Source organism: Bos mutus, chromosome 13 (assembly GCF_027580195.1).
Source record: "Bos mutus isolate GX-2022 chromosome 13, NWIPB_WYAK_1.1, whole genome shotgun sequence".
Taxonomy (NCBI): domain Eukaryota; kingdom Metazoa; phylum Chordata; class Mammalia; order Artiodactyla; family Bovidae; genus Bos; species Bos mutus.
Genome location: NC_091629.1, coordinates 24,984,539 through 25,004,586, shown reverse-complemented (window position 1 = coordinate 25,004,586; position 20,048 = coordinate 24,984,539). Strand labels below are relative to the sequence as shown.

The 20,048-nt window shown below is 43.9% G+C and overlaps 1 protein-coding gene across 13 annotated transcripts in view; it reads left to right on the top strand.

Moving 5' to 3' along the window:
• RALGAPA2 (Ral GTPase activating protein catalytic subunit alpha 2) overlaps positions 1–20,048 on the top strand; it is a 280,569-nt gene that overhangs the window by 62,481 nt on the left and 198,040 nt on the right. For all 13 annotated transcript variants that reach the window (XR_011466483.1, XR_011466481.1, XR_011466480.1 and 10 more), the window contains exons 9-12: positions 373–572; positions 11,399–11,629; positions 16,009–16,176; positions 17,401–17,538. Coding sequence is in view for 6 of the 13 variants with exons in the window: in XM_070381165.1 (XP_070237266.1) it covers positions 373–572; positions 11,399–11,629; positions 16,009–16,176; positions 17,401–17,538 (737 nt within the window). In the remaining 7 variants the exon portion in view is untranslated. The remainder of the gene's footprint in view (positions 1–372; positions 573–11,398; positions 11,630–16,008; positions 16,177–17,400; positions 17,539–20,048) is intronic.

Here is a 20,048-nt window from a genome sequence, read left to right as displayed (position 1 = left end):
CTAGTGGACTACAGTCTGTGGGGTCACAAAAGAGGCAGACACGACTCAGCAACTAAACAGCAGCATTTAAGCAACCAGATGTATGTCTATTTAATTAGAAATGGAAACATTCTTAGGGGTTATATGATGTTAAGAGTCATGAACCTGGGGACTTCCCTGTGGTCCAGTGGTTAGGATCTCACCTTCCAAAGTGGAGGGTGCAGGTTCAATCCCTGGTTGGGGAACTGAGATCCCACATGCCTCATGGCTAAAAAATCGAAACATAGAGCAGAAGCAATATTGTAACAGATTCCATAAAGACTTTAGAAATGGTCCACATTAAAAAAAAAAAAAAGATTCGCTAACCTGATCATGTGTTCTCTTGTCCTGCAGACATCCCCCACCTGAGACCAAAGCCTGTGTATGTCACTACCACTCGAGACAATGAGAGCATTTACAGCACAAAGATCCCATACATGGCAGCTCGTGTCGTCTTCATTAAGTGGATGGTGACTTTCTTTTTGGAAAAAAAGTATCTAACTGCAACACAGAACACTAAGAATGGAGTTGATGTATTGCCTAAAATCATTCAGGTATGTCATTCGTCACTTTTTTACCTTTTAATTCTGGTGTCTTAAGCCCTACTAACCCCAAAGTAATGGACTGTCAAGGCTGTTGGCTCTCAGAGGTTGTTGGCTATGGGGACTCGGTTTCACTGGCTCCACGCTCTGTGATGCTGAGGTTTCAGAGGAAGTGTAAGTTAGCACTTGCTGGGTTCTCTTGGCCTTGCCATGACGAGGCAACCTTGTGGCCTTTTGAGCAGATGGCTGACGTGTGTGCTCCTGGCTCCCTCTTACCTCCCCTCCTTCACTCAGCCCCCAGTGACCTCTGAGCATGAGACAGAGGGCCTCCCTGGCCTTGCTCACTCCAGTCCAGGGAAGGTCCCCAGCAATCATGAGGTGGTCACGGACAGGTCACCTGAGCCTGCCAGGTGCCCCCGGGGCTCTCGGGGAAGGGGTGGGTCAGCACCTCTGGATTTCAGGTGGTCGTTGAGCCATGATGGGGTCCCCGGAACAGAAGGCAGCGCTTTCTGAGGCCTGGGTGAAGCCCTCTTCTCATGTGGGGCCTGTGGGGCCTCACTCTCTCCCTGGCCTTGGTCAGATGCATGGGGCTTTCCCGGCAGGGGATGTGTCTTCAGGCTTTTGTGCAGGCAGAGCAGGACACCAGTCAGAGTGGCCGTTGCTTGGAGGAGTCACGGTTTTGTGTGCTCTTATTTATTGGCTCCAAGGACAGAGCCAGGAAGTGTGGTCCACTTAGTGCAGGCTGGCCGATGCCCTGCAGTTCCTAGACGTGTGACGTCCGTCCCAGGCTGGAGGGTGCACCACCCCTGCCCTTGCCGAGGGGTCCTCAGTCCCCTCATGGTGGAGCACCCAGCAGGTCCAGAACACAGGGTCCATAATAAGAGCAACAAAAGACTTGCTAAAAGTTAAAAAAAAAAACAAAACTTTAATTTCTGAATTTACAAATTTAGTAGGTAAACTCAAAATGGTAATAGTCACTGCTGAGGACAAACTTGGTTTTCTGAAGAACTGTCGCACAGCACTGATTAAAAAAAAAAATCAGAGATGGAACTCAGAAACTAATATTAATAGATAAGACCATAGGTGCAGACCTACTTTGCAGACATTGTGAGGGCAGAAGGAAAAAAGAACAGGACATAACTGTTGTAGGAAGGGGGAGGGCCCCCTACAGGGCCCCAAGAGTGGGCTCTTGTCTAACACTCGGAAAAGAATTGTCGGAGGAGACACGTGCTGACAAAGCAAGAGATTTTATTGGGAAGGGCACCCGGGTGGAGAGCAGTAGGGTAAGGGAACTCAGGAGAGCTGCTCTGCCGCGTGGCTCTCAACGTGGTGTTTTATGGTGATAGGATTAGTTTCCAGGTGGTCTTTGGCCAATCATTCTAATTCAGAGTCTTTCTTGGTGGCGCATGCATCGCTCAGCCAAGATGGATGCTAGCAAGAGGGATTCTGGCAAGTGGACGGACATGCGGTGTCTCCTTTCAACCTTTCCCGAACTCTTCTGGTTGGTGGTGGCTTATTAGTTCCTCCTTATCAGGATCTCCTGTCATAAAACAACTCATGCAAATGGTTACTATGGTGCCTGGCCAGGGTGGATGGTTTCAGTGTGCTTCCCCTAACAACTCGTCCCTGAGAGACTTCATACTAAAGATACTTCTTGGGAATTGGGGCAGAGGTCTCTTTCTTCTGTAACTTCTTCCTGCTGTGCATGGGCATAGGCCTGTCTAGCAGAGCAGAGGTCTCTCTCTACCTGATCTAAGTTGGGATGTTCCACATCTGAAACCAGCTTCCACCCTTGTAGTAACATCAATTTGGCTTGGAACTGCTGGAGTCTGCTGGAAATAAACTTTGTAAGGAGCTGGAGTATACAGGGGCCAAATAGGAGGCCTAATAAGACAGTTGTCACTGGACCCATGAACGGTAGGAGCCAAGAAGGGAGAGAAAGAGAACTGCATGCACTTGTTGAACTCAAATCCTGGATCTTTGTGGCCTGTTCCAAAAGCCCCTTGATATCTTCTTGGACCTGCCCAGACTGGTTGTAATAAAAACAGCATTCTTCCTTTAGATAGAGACAAGTGCCCCCCTGTCCTGCAGTCAGTAAATCTAGGGCCTGACGATTTTGTAGGACCATTGCGGCTAGGGAGTCTAACTGGGATTGTAGGCGTTGGAGGTCCTCACCGTTTTTTCTATGGATACAGCAGTGTTGGTAGAAAGCTGCTGAAATTTATGTAAAGAAGTTCCCCCCATGGCAACTCCTGTCAAACCAGCAGTCAGTACTAATGCCAGGAAAAGAGGGGTAAGTATTACTGCATGACGTATCCTCTGGTTGGTATATACTGGTAAAGGCAAGGAAGTATTACTCCAGGCCAGATCTGTGTGGGGTGTAACATGCCCTAGGGAGCAAGTTCCTGACCAAAAAGGTGGTAGGGATAAATAAGCTTTATCCCCACATATGAAATAGACACCACGACTGGGTTTAAGCTGGGCAGCAAAACAGGTTTACCAAAGAGGAAAAGGATTTCCATCTGCCTTACAACTGGAGCATGGCATAATGGAACAGAGGCAGTCTCTTAGTAGCTGGGAGGAGACCGTCACTCCACTTGCTGCAAAACCAGCAGCAGTGAGGGCATTTAGGAAGGGATTTAAGTGTTGTGAGGCATCCTGGGTTTTGTCCTCGAGGTAGAGAGTATTTTGTTTAGGCTCCCACCATAGGGTTAGGTTTTCAGGGGTGGGTACCCAAGGCAATGGCACCCCACTCCAGTACTCTTGCTTGGAAAATCCCATGGATGGAGGAGCCTGTTAGGCTGCAATCCATGGGGTCGCTAAGAGTCGGACACGACTGAGTGACTTCACTTTCACTTTTCACTTTCATGCATTGGAGAAGGAAATGGCAGCCCACTCCAGTGTTCTTGCCTGGAGAATCCCAGGGACGGGGGAGCCTGGTGGGCTGCCGTCTATGGGGTCGCACAGAGTTGGAAACGATTGAAGTGACTTAGCATACCCCTACAGGGAATAACGGGTCAGAGTTGCCTGCCCAATTTAGAAACCAGGATGAATGGGTGTGGCTCTTTGGTCGTCCAGAACAGAACATGGATTTTCGAGACTGGTTAATAGCATCCGAGGAGAGCCTCATGTTTGGGGATAGGTATAGTGTATTAGTTCTGCCAGAACCTCTAGTTCCCAGACGTTGGGCTAAATCATAATACCCTAGTGAAATTTCTAGGTCCCGGTTTTTCCCATCAGTTTCAACCGTGAAGGTCACCGCACATTGTGAGTTGCCTAGATTTCCCACTGACACCCCTGTCAGGGAGTCGCTTTTTAGACAGATAGGGAAGGTCACTTGGGGAATGTTAGTCAAGAGAGAAAATAAGGGCTCAGGTGGGATTGCAGATGTTATTGAGGGGGTAAATATAGACAGTTGTTGCTGATACTGAGGCATGAAGTTTTTTCCCCCTTTTTCCCAAAAGGCCATACTGTGACCAGATGGAGTGCACTGGGTAACAGCATGTAGCTCGGTTGGAAGGGTGGGCCACTGATACCCTGGGATAGGTTGGACATACCCCCAACTTCTGCCATTAATGCAGATCCAGCAGGGACTGGTTAGGTTGAGTCGAGAAGCAGTGTTGCAAGCATATATGCCTCGTTTCGGGAGAGATTAATAGCCACACAGGGAGACATGATTAGAATGAGGAAGAACATCATAGGATGATTGACTTATTTGATGGGGTTCCGCCTGAACAAGAGTCTGAGATCCTCAGCAGGTTCACAGGAATAGTCGTCCTCTGGTTTTGGAGTCTTAGTCCCTGTCTCCCCCTCCTGTAGGCCATATGGGTTTATTCTAGAATTGTGGACCCAGGCAGATAGACCCCTCACTTTAATAGCAGTTGAAGTTACTAGGACAGCCTGATATGGTCCTGTCCATTTCTTGGACAGCTGGCTTGGACTCCCTTTTTCTTGCCAGGTCTTTACTAGGTCCCCCGGCTCTACCTGGGGATTTTTCAAGTTTTCCTGTGGTCTAGGGAGGATCTGTTCTCCATATCGTTGGAGTTCTTGTTGAAACCTTCCCAGGTCAATTATATGTTTTAAGAGAGTATTGGTGTCCTCATAAGAAAACAAATCCGAAGTTAAGAATGGACATCCATACATCATTTCATAAGGACTTAATAATAGTGGCCGTTTGGGGGCTGTCCATACCCTCATGAGGGCTATGGGTAACGTATGGATCCACTTATTATGTGTTTCTTGATATAGCTTGGCCAGAGCCCTTTTAAGAGTCTGGTTGGCTCTCTCTACCTTTCCCAAAGCTTGAGACCTCCAGGATGAGTGGAGGCGGTATTTTATGCCTAAGCATGCGGCCAGGTTCTGGGATATCGTGGCTGTAAATGAGGGCCCACCGTCACTCTGAAGTGATCGAGGCAACCCAAACCTAGGTACTATCTCCTTCAGCAGAGCTTTACAGACTTCTGTGGCTCTCTCTATCTTAGTAGGGAATGCTTCAATCCATCCTGTGAACGTGTCAATAAAGTCAATAAAGACTAGCAAATAAGAAAACCGTTGGTCTGTCTTTGGCATGGCTGTAAAATCCACCTGCCAGTCCTCTCCTGGGTATGATCCCCGACGTTGGACAGGTTTAATTAGAGGAGATGACAAGGGTCTGGTTTTTGAATTATTTCTTAGACAGGTACCACAATTCTGTGTGACCTAACAACCTTAGCCAACTGGGGATGGTAGAGAATAGCCTTGAGCAAGATTTCCAGATTATCTCTTCCAAAATGGGTACTTTTATGTAAGGAGTTAATAATTTTCCAAACCTGAGAGTCAGGGAGTATTACTTGGGCCTGATCAGTCTGAAACCACCCATGTGACCCAGTCTCCCAGCCCCGCTTAGCATATCGGGAATGTTCCTCTGGGGTATAATCTGGAGACAGGGTTTCCTTGGGGAAAAGGAGGCAGATATCAGTGACAGGGGTAGCTTCCCTAGCAGCTCGTTTTGCCTCCTGATCAGCTTTTCTATTTCCCTGGGCCTCCTCTTCTTGCCCCTTTTGGTGACCTTTACAGTGGATGACAGCTAATTTTGCAGGAAGTTTGACTGCCTCCAGGAGCCTGAGAAAGAGCTCTTTGTGTTTAATAGGAGAGCTTCAAGCACTGAGCATCCCTCTTTCTTTCCAAATTCCGGCATGAATTTACAAATTTAGTAGGTAAACTCAAAATGGTAATAGTCACTGCTGAGGACAAAATTGGTTTCCTGAGGATCTGTCGCACAACACTGATTAAAAAAAACATCAGAGATGGAACTCAGAAACTAATATTAATAGATAAGACCATAGGTGCAGACCTACTTTGCAGACATTGTGAGGGCAGAAGGAAAAAAGAACAGGACATACAATTAAACCAAGAGTAAGGAAAGCTTACCTGAGCTAAAAAAAAAGTCATGCCTCAGACTGAAAGGGCCTGTGAGCCCCAGGAAGAATTAGCAAAACAGACACCAAACTAAACAGACATTTTACCTTCAGGGGTTAAAGGGAAAATGATACAGACTTCCAAACAGAAACCACAGCTATGTCAAAGGAATGACGCTGAGATTAGCACCGAATACCTAATCTAATCTACAGCCCTGGAAGCCAGAGCAACCTGTCTGTTTGTCCCTTTCTCAAAATCTCACTTCATATCACGTACATCAGCACACAGTCACATTGGTTTAAGGCCTAAGTTGATTTAAAGTCTAAGTATACAAACAAAGTGATCAAGAATTTAGGAAAAAATCTAGGGGAGACGTATAAACTTGGGAAGTGGTAGACCACCTTCAGAAGAGATGAAACCCACAAACCAAAGACTAAATGAGGTTCGACTTTATTTTGAAAAACAGGAAAAAGATTTATTTATACAGTTGTTAAAGTGTTCATATCTCTGCTGTATGAAGAGCACCTATGAATAGACATGAAGACAAACAAGCTGATTGAAAAATGAACGAAGGAGGTGAAAGACAGGTCAGAGAAGAGGAAATAAGCATGGCCCTGGACCTCCCCAGCAGTCAGGGAAACAGTTCTGAGCAGCTATGAGAGCCCTCTTTTCACCTATCAGGTAGATAATATCAGAAAATTGCAAGTAGACAAAAATTTGTAGGAAACATAAGAAATTCAGTGACACTCTGATAAACTTTTCGTTCATGGCATCTAAAGCAGTTGTTCAGGCAATTCAAAACCAATACAATATTGTAAAGTTAAAAAAAAACAAAAACAAAATACTATCAGAGAAAGGATGTAACCTTTCTCCCCCACCCATTTTCAAAGTTTCAGAAAACTATCACCTGTGCTTATTGAAAATAAGTTGCTCCTTCTTAAAAAAATACATTTGGATTATGAGAAGTCGCACGACTAGCATATTAACCACCACTTCCAGGTTCTAATTTTTTCCCTGTTGACTCTTCACACTTGTGAGTCATTTCCTTTTACTCTGTAGCTAAAGTGTCACAAGGTTCTGACCTCCAGAATCCGTTAGGAGGGTTTTATCACCCTAACAGAAAAAAAGGTGCCAGAGTTCAAATTGTCTTATCCATAAGAGAAATGTTTCACTCTCCTACAAGAGCAGCTGGAGATGAGGCTGTTACAGCCATGGCTGTGGCCACATGTGCCCTGTTTCTCTCCTCCGCCCTTTCCCTCTGGTTTCTCCCTGATGTTAGCGGCAGCAGCTGGGGCCCTCCTTCCTAGTTCACGTATAGAGACAAGCCAGAAACACAGAGCCCTTCCCTTTTGTGTGAGCGGAACTATTTAGGTTACCTGTGTGCTCTTAGGAAAGAGCAAGGCGCTGACTCAGGTCTGGAGCTGTGAATAGGTCTGGGTGGGGGTGGTAGTGACCAGCTTCCAGGAAGCGGAAGGCTCCCCTGGTGTTAGGGGTGGGTCAGCTTCCTCTGAGGCACGTGCGGCTGCAGACCAGAGTGGAGTGGGGGTGGGGGCAGAGATCTAGAGGTTCCATGAGGGGGAAAGGGATACAGAGCAGGCACCATGCAGGTGTACGGCTCCTGTGCCCTGCACATGGCCATGCCCAGACATGGCCACTGCCGTGGTCCAGGCTGCTCATACACTTCACAGTCAGTTGTTATATCAGTTTCCTGTTGCCGCTGTAGCTAATTTCTACAAATGCATTTTCTTACAACTCAGGAAGTCAGAGGGCCCAAATCGGTCTCAGTGGCTAAAGTCAGGGTGTCGGATGCTCTAGGGGAGGGTCAGTGTCTTCCCTATCTGGCCTCCACAGGCTGCCTGTGTCCCCTGGCCTGTGGCTCCTCATCACATCATTTCTCCATCTATTTCCATCTGTGCATCATCTTCTCTGTGTCTGCTCCTTCTGCCTCCTTGTGGGTCCTGTGGTTACCTTGGGTCTACCCAGGTAATCCAGGGTACCCTCCCCATCTCAACATCCCGAATTTAATCAATCTGCTCAGTCCCTTTTGCCATGGACGGCAGCACAGTCCTGGGTTCCAGGAACTCGGGTGTGGACTTCTTGGGGAGGGTGGTCATTCAGCTTACCTGTCTCCTGTGTCCTCGTCTCTGCCTTACTGCTGTGCTTCCATCTCATCTCTTGTGCGTCTACCATGTGTTCCGCTCCCCATTTACATTATACAGGAGAGAAAGCAGTTTAAACAACCAAACATTAAATTCTGGAAATGGAGTTGAAGGAATAAAAGCACCTATAATTGTATTTATCTCCTAAAAATATTTGTTTGGAATTTCAAATTTCATGTAATTTTACCTATGTAAAGTGAACATCACTGTCTCAGTGAGCTGATCCAGAGCCTCTTTTCAAAGAATATACTGCTCTTATCAAATCCCTTTAAAACAGTATTTTAAATTCTGCTTCCAAATAGGGCTCACACTTTCCACTACTACTACGTTAAAAGTCATGTATGAGATGTTTTTGTGTGTGTGTGTGTGTTTTTCCCCAAAGTGAATTTACTTCCTTTTGATCAGAAACTAATATCCTTGACAGTATTTTTCACTGGAGAGGGAAGAGACTAACTCACTTACCCCTCGGAGAATCTGGTTTGACCAGTGTTCTTGTTTGGTGGCATCATTCATGGGAGAGAGAGAATATGGTTGCCTGGAAGTCCCATGCCACACTGGCAGCCATGACCACTGATCCCCCTTTCAAATTTCAATGTCTTGCTGTGTCACCTCAGCCAGAAGTGTTTCCAGTGAACTATTATTTATTCCTTGGTGTATCATGTTAGTGTGAGATAGAAGTGCTTCAACCTTCTGTCATTAGAGAAAGCAGAGTAGTAATTTTAAAATTACTTAGCACATTAATTAAACATCAAAACATTAAAAGGAGGATTTCCTTGGTGGTACAGTGGATAGAAATCTGCCTGCCAATGCGAGGGACATGGGTTCGATCCCTGGCCCGGGAAGATTCCACATGTCTCGGAGTAATTAAGCCTGTGCACCACCACTACTGAGCCCAGGCTCTAAGTCCAGAAGCCACAGCTACTGAGCCCTCAATTGTTGAACCTCACAGGCCCTAGAGCCCATGCTCTGCAACAAGAGAAGCCCCCACAATGAGAAGCCTGCCTGCCACAACAAAGAGTAGCTCCTGGTCGCCACAACTAGAGAAAGCCAGTGCGTAGCAACAAAGATCTGACACAATCAAAATTAATTAATTAATTAAAATAAACCCAAAGAAGTTTATGAGGGAATGAAGAAAAAAAAAAGTTTGAGATGCTAAGACAGTTGATCATACTTATTTGTATGCTAATTCTTTATCTTTAGTTACACTGTTAAAGTGCCACTTGAATTCTGACCTGGGCCTTCCATAATGATTCATGGGCTGTGGGTTTCCTGAAACTTGTATCTCATGGGGTGAACAGTTAAAAAAATGAATCACACAAATCAACACCCCTGTGGGAGTCCGTGTACCATGCAGACCCAAATGTCTGTTGACGGCCACACGCTGGTGCTCTGTGTTCTTGTTTCTACCAAGGCAGGAGTGGGCTTCCCTCAGCCAGGTGGGCCGACTGTGATGGGGAATTGAGTGGCATCAGTTTTCACCAGCAGGATGGCAGGTGCATCCTCATTTCATACCTGCATTGTGGGTGTCCTCATCTAGTCTGACCCTGAGGGTGAGCAACTCTCAGAATGAACTGTGGGTTGAGAGGAAACCAGGGTGGGGAGGGGAAAGATTGAGTGGCAGCCTGTATCATGCATTTTCCTGAACCCTGGCCGCACAGGCCTGGTCCAGGCAGACCATATGCCTGTTTCACTGGTTAAGCCTTCCATCATATGCCAAAGAAGCAAAAATCATCTTTGCATTTACCACTGGAATCAACTAATATTAAATAATAGCTGAGAATTCCAGCTGGAATTCCAGTGGGCAGAAAATGGACCTCTCTCTCTAGTTAATTTTTATTCATGCTCTTACTGTTGATCTTCATGAAAGAGTCAAGAAATGAATAGCCTTGAAATTACTAGTTTGTTTTCACTCTCATCACTTACTATCATTATAAATGTCTTAACAACATACAGATTTTGGAAAGCAGCATTTTGCTGGTGTGGGCTAAAGGAGGCTGGGAAAAGCATTGTTTTATCAAGAGAAGTAGTTTTCAGTTAATGGCATAATGGGAAATTCATCTGTGTTATCATTATGTTTTATTTGGATCACGGAGCTCAGTTTTCAAAAACAATTTGGTGCCTTTGAACATAATTCTTTAGTACACTATTTTGTTCTCTAATTGTCATAGAATCTGTTATCTAATGACCTCAAAACGTGTGGCTTCAAAGAACCCTTTCACCATATTATTTATTTCCCTTTTTGGGTCAGGAATTTGGGTGAGATTTGCTTGGACAATTTTGGGGATTCATGTGGCGTTAGCTGAAGTCAGTGGGTGGTGGTCTTCAGCTGGTGGCTGGTTGGTCAGGAGGCTCCAGAATGACTTCAGAGCCTGCTACTCTGGTGGGTGCAGGGGGCAGGTTGGGCTCCGCTGGGTCTCCCTTTCTATATAACCCTTCTTGCAAGGCAGTCGGACTTCTTTCCTGGCCGCTCAGGGCTCTGAGAGCAAATGTTCTCGGAGATGCTACATGGAAGCCCTCAGCCTCCTGGGTCCCCTCCACCCTTCCCCTCTGCTGGCTGACTTAGCCCTCCAGCCCATGGGGATCGAGGGGACACAGCCTTCCCATCTCTGCAGAGGGTGTGTCAGAGAAATTTGTAGCCTGTGGGGGAAATGAAAGTTATTGATCAAAAAGTCACAGGTTATTGATCCATAAGAGACATTAGACTTAATCTAGCCACTATGCTTTACAGATCAAAAATATATGTATATCAGTAAAAATGAGGAAATTTTTATTTTTCTCTGCAAATTTTTATTTTCTATGGGTTGACCCATCAAAAAGATGAAATAATTTCTATAGAGTTGCTTGTTGCACAGTGTGGCAGGGCCTTTGATAAACCACACAAGCTTAATAGCCCAGGCATGAAGAGAAAAATTGCTATCAATATAATTATCTACTCATTTTCTCTAGAGATTACTATTTGAATATCCTCTTTGTTTTTAAACTCTCCTTGGTAGTTGCTGAAATAATAATTTTGCACTACTTGTTTTTTGTCACTTCTTGTAAAAAATATTCACAGTTGGTAGAATTTTAGTGGTATTTGGGTTACATATTTTTGACATAAAAGAATAATAGTGTAATTTACTAAAATGAAGCAAAATTTCACGTATGTTGTGTTCGGAGGAGATCTTTAATTCTGGGGGAAATGAGCGCACCATACCCGGAGTTCGCCGAAAACAAGGTGAGTCTTCAGCCTGGCCGGGTGTCTTGGAGGATCGCTCAGGAGCGGGGGGCGTTTTCTTGCAGACCGTCGGGGGAGGCACTGCAGTGCCCGAGCGGGTGCCGGAGCCAGACGCTGGCGGGGCGGCGGAGCAGGACCGAGGCCTCACGGATGGGAGCACCCTGTGCGAGCGCCGGCTCAGCGGCTGCAGCCTGTGCGGCATTGAGGAGGAGCACCGTGCGGTTTACGACATGGTCCAGCGCATCCTGCTGTCCACCCGCGGCTATGTCAACTTCGTGAACGAGGTGTTCCGCCAGGTGAGAGCGTGCGCATGCGTGTGTGTGTGTGTGTGTATGCGTGCGTTTGTGTGTTTGGGGGAGGGGGTGGGAGTGGGAGGGGTTGTGCAGGGGCAGGTCGCAAAGCTGAAGAGGTTTCTGTCTTTGTTCTGTTACTCATAATACTCCAAGGAATACAATCGCCAAGTTGGGCTGAGTTACACAACTCCATAATGATTTCTTTCATCCCACTTTTAAGGTCTCACATGGAGGGTTGGAATTTGAACATTTTGTTCATTTTTAATGTTTCCAAGATTTCCAGGAGAAATATCAATAACCTCAGATATGCAGATGACACCACCCTAATGGCAGAAAGTGAAAAGGAACTAAAGAGCCTCTTGATGAAGGTGAAAGATAAGAGTGGAAAAGCTGGCTTAAAGCTCCACATTCAAAAAACTAAGATCCTGGAATCCGGTCCCATCACTTCATGGCAAATAGATGGGGAAACAATGGAAACAGTGACAGATTTTGGGCTCCAAAATCACTGCAGTTGGTGACTGCAGTCATGAAATTAAAAGACACTTGTTCCTTGGAAGAAAAGCTATGACAAACCTAGATCGCATATTATTAGAAGCAGAGACATCACTTTGCCAACAAAGGTCTGTATAGTCGAAGCTATGATTTCTCCAATAGTCACGTACGGATGTGACAGTTGGATCATAAAGAAGGCTGAGTGATGAAGATTAAATGCTTTCAAATTGTGGTGCTGGAGAAGACTCTTGAGAATCCCTTGGACTGCAAGGAGATCCAACCAGTCAATCCTAAAGGAAATCAACCCTGAATTTTCATTGGAAGGACTGATGCTGAATCTCCAATACTTTGCCCACCTGATGTGAAGAGCCGACTCACTGGAAAAGACCCTGATGCTGGGAAAGATTGAAGGCGGGAGGAGAAAGGGATGACAGAGGATGAGATGGTTGGATGGTATCATCGATTCAGTGGACATGAGTTTGAGCAAACTCCGAGAGATAGTGAAGGACAGGGAGGCTTGGCGTGGTGCACTCCATGGGGTCACAAAGAGTTGGACACGACTGAACAACAACAATGTTGTTTTCATGATTTGATTTTGGAAAATTCCTACACGGGGTGGAACAATTCTATATTTGAACAAAATCATCGCCTCAAATACCCTGTGTTTCCATAGCAAATTTTAAGCCCAGAGGGAGGCAGCAGGAAAATTGCTTCTGAACCCCTGGCAGCATGTGAGCATACAAGAATTGTTGGGTGGCTGGAGGCACTCAGGCTGCAAGCTCCTGCAGACAGTTGGACTTTGCCTGCAAAGGCCTCTTTCAGCACCTCTGATAGGAGTGTTTATGTCGTAAGAGGAAAAAGGAGACTAGGGAGGGGATTAAGAGGAAAGAAAGGAGCAGAGGTCGAGATGTTGAAATAACAGAACTTTGGGGCAAGCTGAATTGATGCGGTCAGTCCCAGAAGGCATATGATTGAGAGCAGAGGTCAGCACATTTTAATAGAGTAAAGGACCAAATAGTAAGCATCTTCGCCTTTGTTGATCACAGAAGCTCTGCTTTGTAGTGAGAAAGCAGCCAGGGATAGCACGGAACAAGCTCGTACAGGAACAAGCCCGTGTTCCTGTAAAACCTTATTCACAAAAATCAAGTGGCAGAGGGGATTTAGGTAGTGTATCATAGTTCCACAGCTGATCGTGATCTATAGCAGTGTTTGAAACCCTTGGGTGCAAATACATAATATCAGATATCATCGACAAAGCTTTTAAATATTGCCCTAGAGATAAGAGCTAAATTGATGTGGTTTTACCTGTATTGTGTATTTACTTATTTACCATACACATAGTTTCATCCACATCCATTATTGGCATTCCACCCCTGGAAATAATGTGTTCTAAGTTCTCAATTTAATACAAATCCCAAATTCAATCTAAATTCACTTTTGAAGTAGCTTGAGTCATTGAGGTTAACTGCAGACTACTTACAGAGAAGGCAATGGCACCCCACTCCAGTACTCTTGCCTGGAAAATCCCATGGACAGAGGAGCCTGGTGGGCTGCAGTCCATGGGATCGCTAAGAGTCGGACATGACTGAGCGACTTCACTTTCACTTTTCACTTTCATGCACTGGAGAAGGAAATGGCAACCCACTCCAGTGTTCTTGCCTGGAGAACCCCAGGGATGGCAGAGCCTGGTGGGCTGCCGTCTATGTGGTCGCACAGAGTCAGACACGACTGAAACGACTTAGCAGCAGCAGAAGCAGCAGATTACTTATGACTAAAGTAATGAGACATCTTTGTGTCATGAAACTTAAAAATATTTACATTTTATAATTGTTCTTAAATTTAATTTGGAAACTTCTATGTGAAATTTCAAGTATGGTTATTATGCATTGTTAAAATACTGAAATAGAGACATTTGGGAAAAGGGGCCTGGGTTTTCACTTTGCATTCTGTTGCCCTCTCTTGGTCAGTGATGATTTTTTTTTTTTTTTTACACAAGACAAAATGTGACTTCTTTCATAATAATTCCTTTTTCAATTTTAAATTATTTAGAGACTAAGCCTAAACTATTTTAAACTATTAAAGTTTAAAAATGTACATTCATTCAAGAAGTGCACATTCTCAGTATGGAGTTAATATGTATGTGTGTATGTGTGTGTGTTTAACAGAGAACAGTGCAAGGGGTAGGTCAGATGTCCAGACACATGATGTGGAACAGACACCCATGAGGACCACTGTGGGCTGGGTGACTCTTACCTGAAAATGCCTTTGTTTTGCTTTTATTTCTGAAGTACATTTTTATGGGTGTCAAATTCTACTTTAGCAGCTGTTTTCTTTCTGTACATTAAATATTTTGTTCCATTGTTTCTTGGCTTTCATTGTTTCTTTGAGAAGTTATGTCAAGTCATGTGGTTATTCTTTTGGCGGAAATGTGTCTTTTCCCCTCTGGCTCCTTTTAAGATTTTCAGGTTGTCTTTGGTTCTCAGCAGTCTTAGTGTAATATACTTTGAAAGTATTCTGCTTGTGTTTCTTTGTGATTCTTGAATCTGTGAATTGATACGTTTTATCAGTTTTGGCAAAATTCTTAGTAATTCTTTCTTCAAATATTGTTTCTGCCACTTTTTACTAATTCTTTCCTTCTGTATCTCTGGGCATGGAAAAGAACCTTTTCCTTGCGTTTTCTGTCTTACTTGTCTTACAGTGGAACCAGTGTGTTTCTTGTCTCAGTGTGCTTCATTCTGGATATTTTCATCTGATTTTTCTTCCAGTTTTCTCTTCAGCTACATCCAGCTTATTGTCAGCCATTTTCACTGGATTTTTAATTTTGCTTATTTTATTTTTCAATTTCACGTGGATCTTTTTCTGATGCTTTAGCTCTCCTATATGTTTAAATTATTATTTATTTTTATTGTGGTTTTGCTAATGTTGACTTCTTTTTGCATGCTTCTGACTTTTTAATTAATATGCTGCATATCGTATTAACTAGACCATGTGAATAATTTTGGTGGTACTATGATCTATAATTTTGTTTTCCTCCAGAAAGAATTTGTATTAATACTTGCTTTCTGGGAGAAAGGTAATGTTGTATAACTTGATATTGAATTTTAGTTACATAGTTGTCTACATTTGGATTCTGATCGCATTAAATCAGGATTCTTATATGCAAATGTGTAAGGGGATTCTTTAATGTTGTTAAGTTCACAGAGGGAATTCCCTGGCCATCCAGTGGTCAGGACTCTACTCTTCCTCTGTAGGGGGCATGGGTTTGATCTTTGGTTGGGGAAATAAAATCCCACAAGTTGTGCCCTGCAGCCAAAAAGAAAAAGTTTGCAAAAGTGTGTACAGTGCTACAACCAGCCAGTTGGACAACTGACTCTCAAAAAAGGAAGAGAGGGAGAGAGGAAGGAGGGAAGGAAGGAAAAGGGAAAAAGAAAAAGAAAGAGAAAGCAAAAAAACAAAACAAAACACACAAAAAAAAAAAAGCCCTGGTTAAAGTTAAATTTGCAAACTTCTGTGGTGTCACTGCTCCCACTGTGGTGGACTCAAGTCACCAAGATGATGTCATTGAATGTGAACTCGGGAAGAGACATGACAACTGGCTATACTATTATGTGTATTATTGTGTCATCTGTTGCTGATTCATTGGTATGCATTTTAGTTATTTTATGCAATAATTGTTCAGAATATAGAAGTTATTTTAACATTGCACTATGTTTTCTGGCCCAGTTATACATTGTCTATTTTCCTCCCCAGTTTGGTGTGCACAAAAACATGTGGCCCTGTGTAATCTGTTTCAGAAGAAAGTCTGAGATTGGTGATAGCCCATGGAAATGTCTGTTGGACTCATTGTTGACCCGAACTTGTGCTAAAGGGAGTTTCTCTTATCATTTTAGGCATTTTTGTTGCCTTCGTGCGACATAGCCGTAACCAGAAAAGTAGTTCAAGTGTACAGAAAGTGGATCCTGCAGGACAAACCTGTGTTCATGGAGGAACCAGACATAAAAGAAGCTGCCCAAGAAGATGCTGAAAAATTAGGATATTCAGAGACTGATAACAAGCAGGTAATATTTCATCACTTGTGGTCTGAGTTGGCAGCATCTTATTTTAGCAAAATCTTCCTGCTCAGTCAGGGGCCATAGTCAGTGTGACACAGGCAGACTGTTTCTTTGTTGTCAACTCTGATGCGCTCAGGGAGGCTGCTTCTGTGCTGTCTCCAGGGTCCTCTGCCACCACCTAACCTCAGGCTCGGCCACATATCACAGAAGAGTCTTTGAAAAAGCCAGTATACTTTGCATGTCTCTATTGAAGACTAAAAGTGTCACTGCCTTACTACTGACATGCTTAAATAAATAGTATTCACTAAACTGGGCTTCCCAAGTGGTGCTAGTGGTAAAGAACCTACCGGCCAATGGAGGAAGCGTAAGAGACCCGGGTTCGATCCCTGCATTGGGGAGATCCCCTGGAGAAGGGCACGGCAACCCACTCCAGTATTCTTGCCTGGTGAATCCCATGGACAGAGGAGCCTGGAGGGTTACAGTCCATGGGGTTGCAAAGAATCAGACACGACTGAAGTGACTGAGCACGCATGCAGGCATTTGTTAAACTAAATTTAGAACGTTTGGGCAGACTTTCCTTGTGCGGCAGTCCGTACCAGCAGCAGTCTAACACGACACATTTGAAAGGACAAACCCAATGTGCAGCCTCCACCGGGAGCCTTGTTGCAGGGCTAGGTGGTGTCCTTGGACAGGGGTGCTGGCAAGGTGGACCTTTCATTCCACGTTAGATAAAGATACAGATGGGATAAGTCCAAAACGACAGGGTGGGCCCCTGCTTGACGCACGGAAGAAACTTAGGTTGTACATAGATTCTGGCGTGTTATTTTGACATCCAGTCTGAGATTTATTTCTAAAAGTGAATGTTGTCATGGCAATTGACACCAAACATTAAAAAAATACTTATAACCAAAGGTATATCACTTTTCAATATCTATATTAATTCCACAATTTGATTTTTTTCAATATTGGTGAAATCATTTTAACAACTAGTCATGAGGTCAAAGCAAATCAACAGTCCTGTTCATTCAGTCACTGGACAAGCAGTATCTATTTCTTTAGCACGTACTGAGCACTCAGTACTATTTTAGGTGATGGATGTACGATGGTGAACACAGTGGAAAAGAGGCGTGGATGTAAAACGTGTAATCTCATGAATTCTCATGAGCGTAAGGAATTAAATACGTGACCTGTTCTTCTCCCACTCTGCTGACTGACTGTTGTCTCCCAAAGACCTCTTCTGAAGGTTCCGGTCACAAGCGGTCTTCCAGTTGGGGACGGTCTTACTCCTTCACCAGTGCCATGAGCAGAGGGTGTGTGATGGAAGAGGAGAATAAGAACGTGAAGGCTGGGGCCCAGGCAATGCTGCAGGTACATGCAGGCCGCAGATGGGAGGGCCCCCAGCAGATTTCAGTTTGAATGTTTTGTTTATTGGGGTAATGTCATTATAAAGCTTGGTGATCTTCTTAGCTATGCATGAGTAAACAGCCCTTAAATTCTCATCCTTAATTTACTTCCTGATTACCCACCTTCAATTTGTAAAGTTTTTTTTTTTTTTTAGTCAAAGGAGACATCTGAACTGGTTACAGTTTTCTGAAAGGGGTTGTTATACAGTGAATGCAAAATGACTGAGATTTAAGCTCAATGACAGATTAAAAAAAAAATGACTGAGATAAAAAAGTAGAGAGTTACCAGCTGAGCCACAAGGGAAGCCCTACCTTAGAGAAGGGAATGGCGACCCACTCCAGTATTCTTGCCTGGAGAATCCCATGGACAGAGGAGCCTGGCAGGCTACGGTCCATGGGGTTGCAAGGAGTTAGACACAACTGAGCACAGAGTTTCCTGGATTCTAATTTGTAAGAGAAGCTTGGTGATTATGTAATAAGTTATATGCATCTTAAAAATTGCCTGTTTATGAAGAATACTGATTAATGCAGTGATTTTTAAACATTTATCTGAATAAATATATGAAGTAGCACCAATGCTATTTGGGAACATTGGAAAGAGCAACTTTGCCTATCACTCAGTCTCCCCAGACTTGGAGACTTTATCTCAAAAATAGGGATTGGGGCTTTATCTCTCGGGTCCCATCCAGTTTGAAGGTTGTCAGAAGTATAAGTGAAAACACAGGGTCACTCTCTTTCCCCCGCTCCCTGGCCTTCCACCCTCCTTCCCATATCTACATTCAGCTGTCCAGTTAAGCCTCCCACGCAAAGGCCAGGCTTAGGGTCTGGGGAAGGCACTCGTGGGTGTGGCGTGCATGGTACCCAGTTTTCAGTGATGCTGTGTTTATCATCTGTCTCTTGAGAGGATTCCTTATCATGGGATCCTTTTGGTTTTCAAGTTAATTAGCAGTTTCATATACTGTAATTATGGGCCTTCCCTGGTAGCTCAGCTGGTAAAGAATTTGCCTGCAGTGCAGTAGACCTGGTTTAGTTCCTGGGTCTGGAAGATCCCCCACAGAAGGGATAAGCTACCTACACCAGTATTCTTGGGCTTCCCTGGTGGCTCAGATGGTAAAGAATCCGTCTGCAATGCAGGAGACCTGGGTTCGATCCCTGGGTTGGGAAGATCCCCTGGAGGAGGGCATGGCAACCCACTCCAGTGTTCTTGCCTGGAGAATCCTGTGGACAGAGGAGCCTGGCAGCCTACAGTCCGTGGGGTCACAAAGAGCTGGACACGACTGAGTGACTAAGCACAGCATACAGCACATACTGTAACTAATGAATTTTCTCCTTTTTCATTGAAATTTGGCAAATAATCTGAAATTCGCTTTTAAAAAATCAAGATGATTTTACTTGAATAGCTTCAGAGAACGTTGGCTCAGCTCATCAGCGTCACCTGTGCACCCATTAGAGGACGCTCTCAGAAGTCCCTGTCCTGCCCCTTCCTTCCAGCTCACTGCCCAGTTGCCATGGTTAGCCATCCCGCAGTCAGCCCATAGGGTTGCAAGTGCCTATTTTTACCCTGAGTTCAGGTGAGTTATTTGTTTTCTAGAAGAAGTTATATCTATTTATATGAACCAGGAAAAATATTTTGACTTGATTATATAGCTCTACAGCTTTAAAATTTTTTTCAGTTTGGATTTAAACAGCTGTTTTTGTTCTCATTTCATCAAGTACTTTGGTCCTTGACTTGGTTAATTAGCAAAAAGCAGCCAAATGGAGGTTTGATAAGATGAGACTGTTTTATAGTTGCTTTGACAAGTACAATTTGGATATATTAGTTTTGTTGATTTTTTTTTTTCTAACTGATACTAACATGGTAATAAATACTCAAGGAGCTGGCATTTTTTTAAAAGACTTTTTTTTATGTGGACCATTTTTTAAAAAGTCTTTATTGAATTTGTTATAATATTGCCTCTTTTTAAATATATTTTGTTTTTTTTTTACCTCAAGGCATGTGGGATCTTAGCTCCCCAACCAGGGATTGAACCCACACCCCCTGCATTAGAAAGCGAAGTCTTAACTAGTAGACTACCATGGAAGTCCCTAGCTTGCATTTTTGATATTTTTTTAAAAAATAAAATGAAAGAAGTATACTATATGAAGACTCCTCACTTTGGAATTTGCAAAGGTTTAAAATTCAATCAAGAAGCCAAGTACATGAATTAAAAAGGATCTGTATTGCAATATACCATCTATGGTACACTTAAAAAAAAAAACATTGTCACTCAAACTGCTATAGTTTGTTAGTCTAAAGGTTCTTTGCTTTCTTTTTTCTTAACTTGAAGGCTAGTAAATTCTTCACAATTGCTGCTATCATCTGTTATCAGCTGTTATAGTGCTTATTTTGTGATTCTTCCTAGAAGATTGAGACATGATACATTTTTAATCTCACATAAAATAGTCACAGAGGCTGCCAACATTTTAATTTGCCCT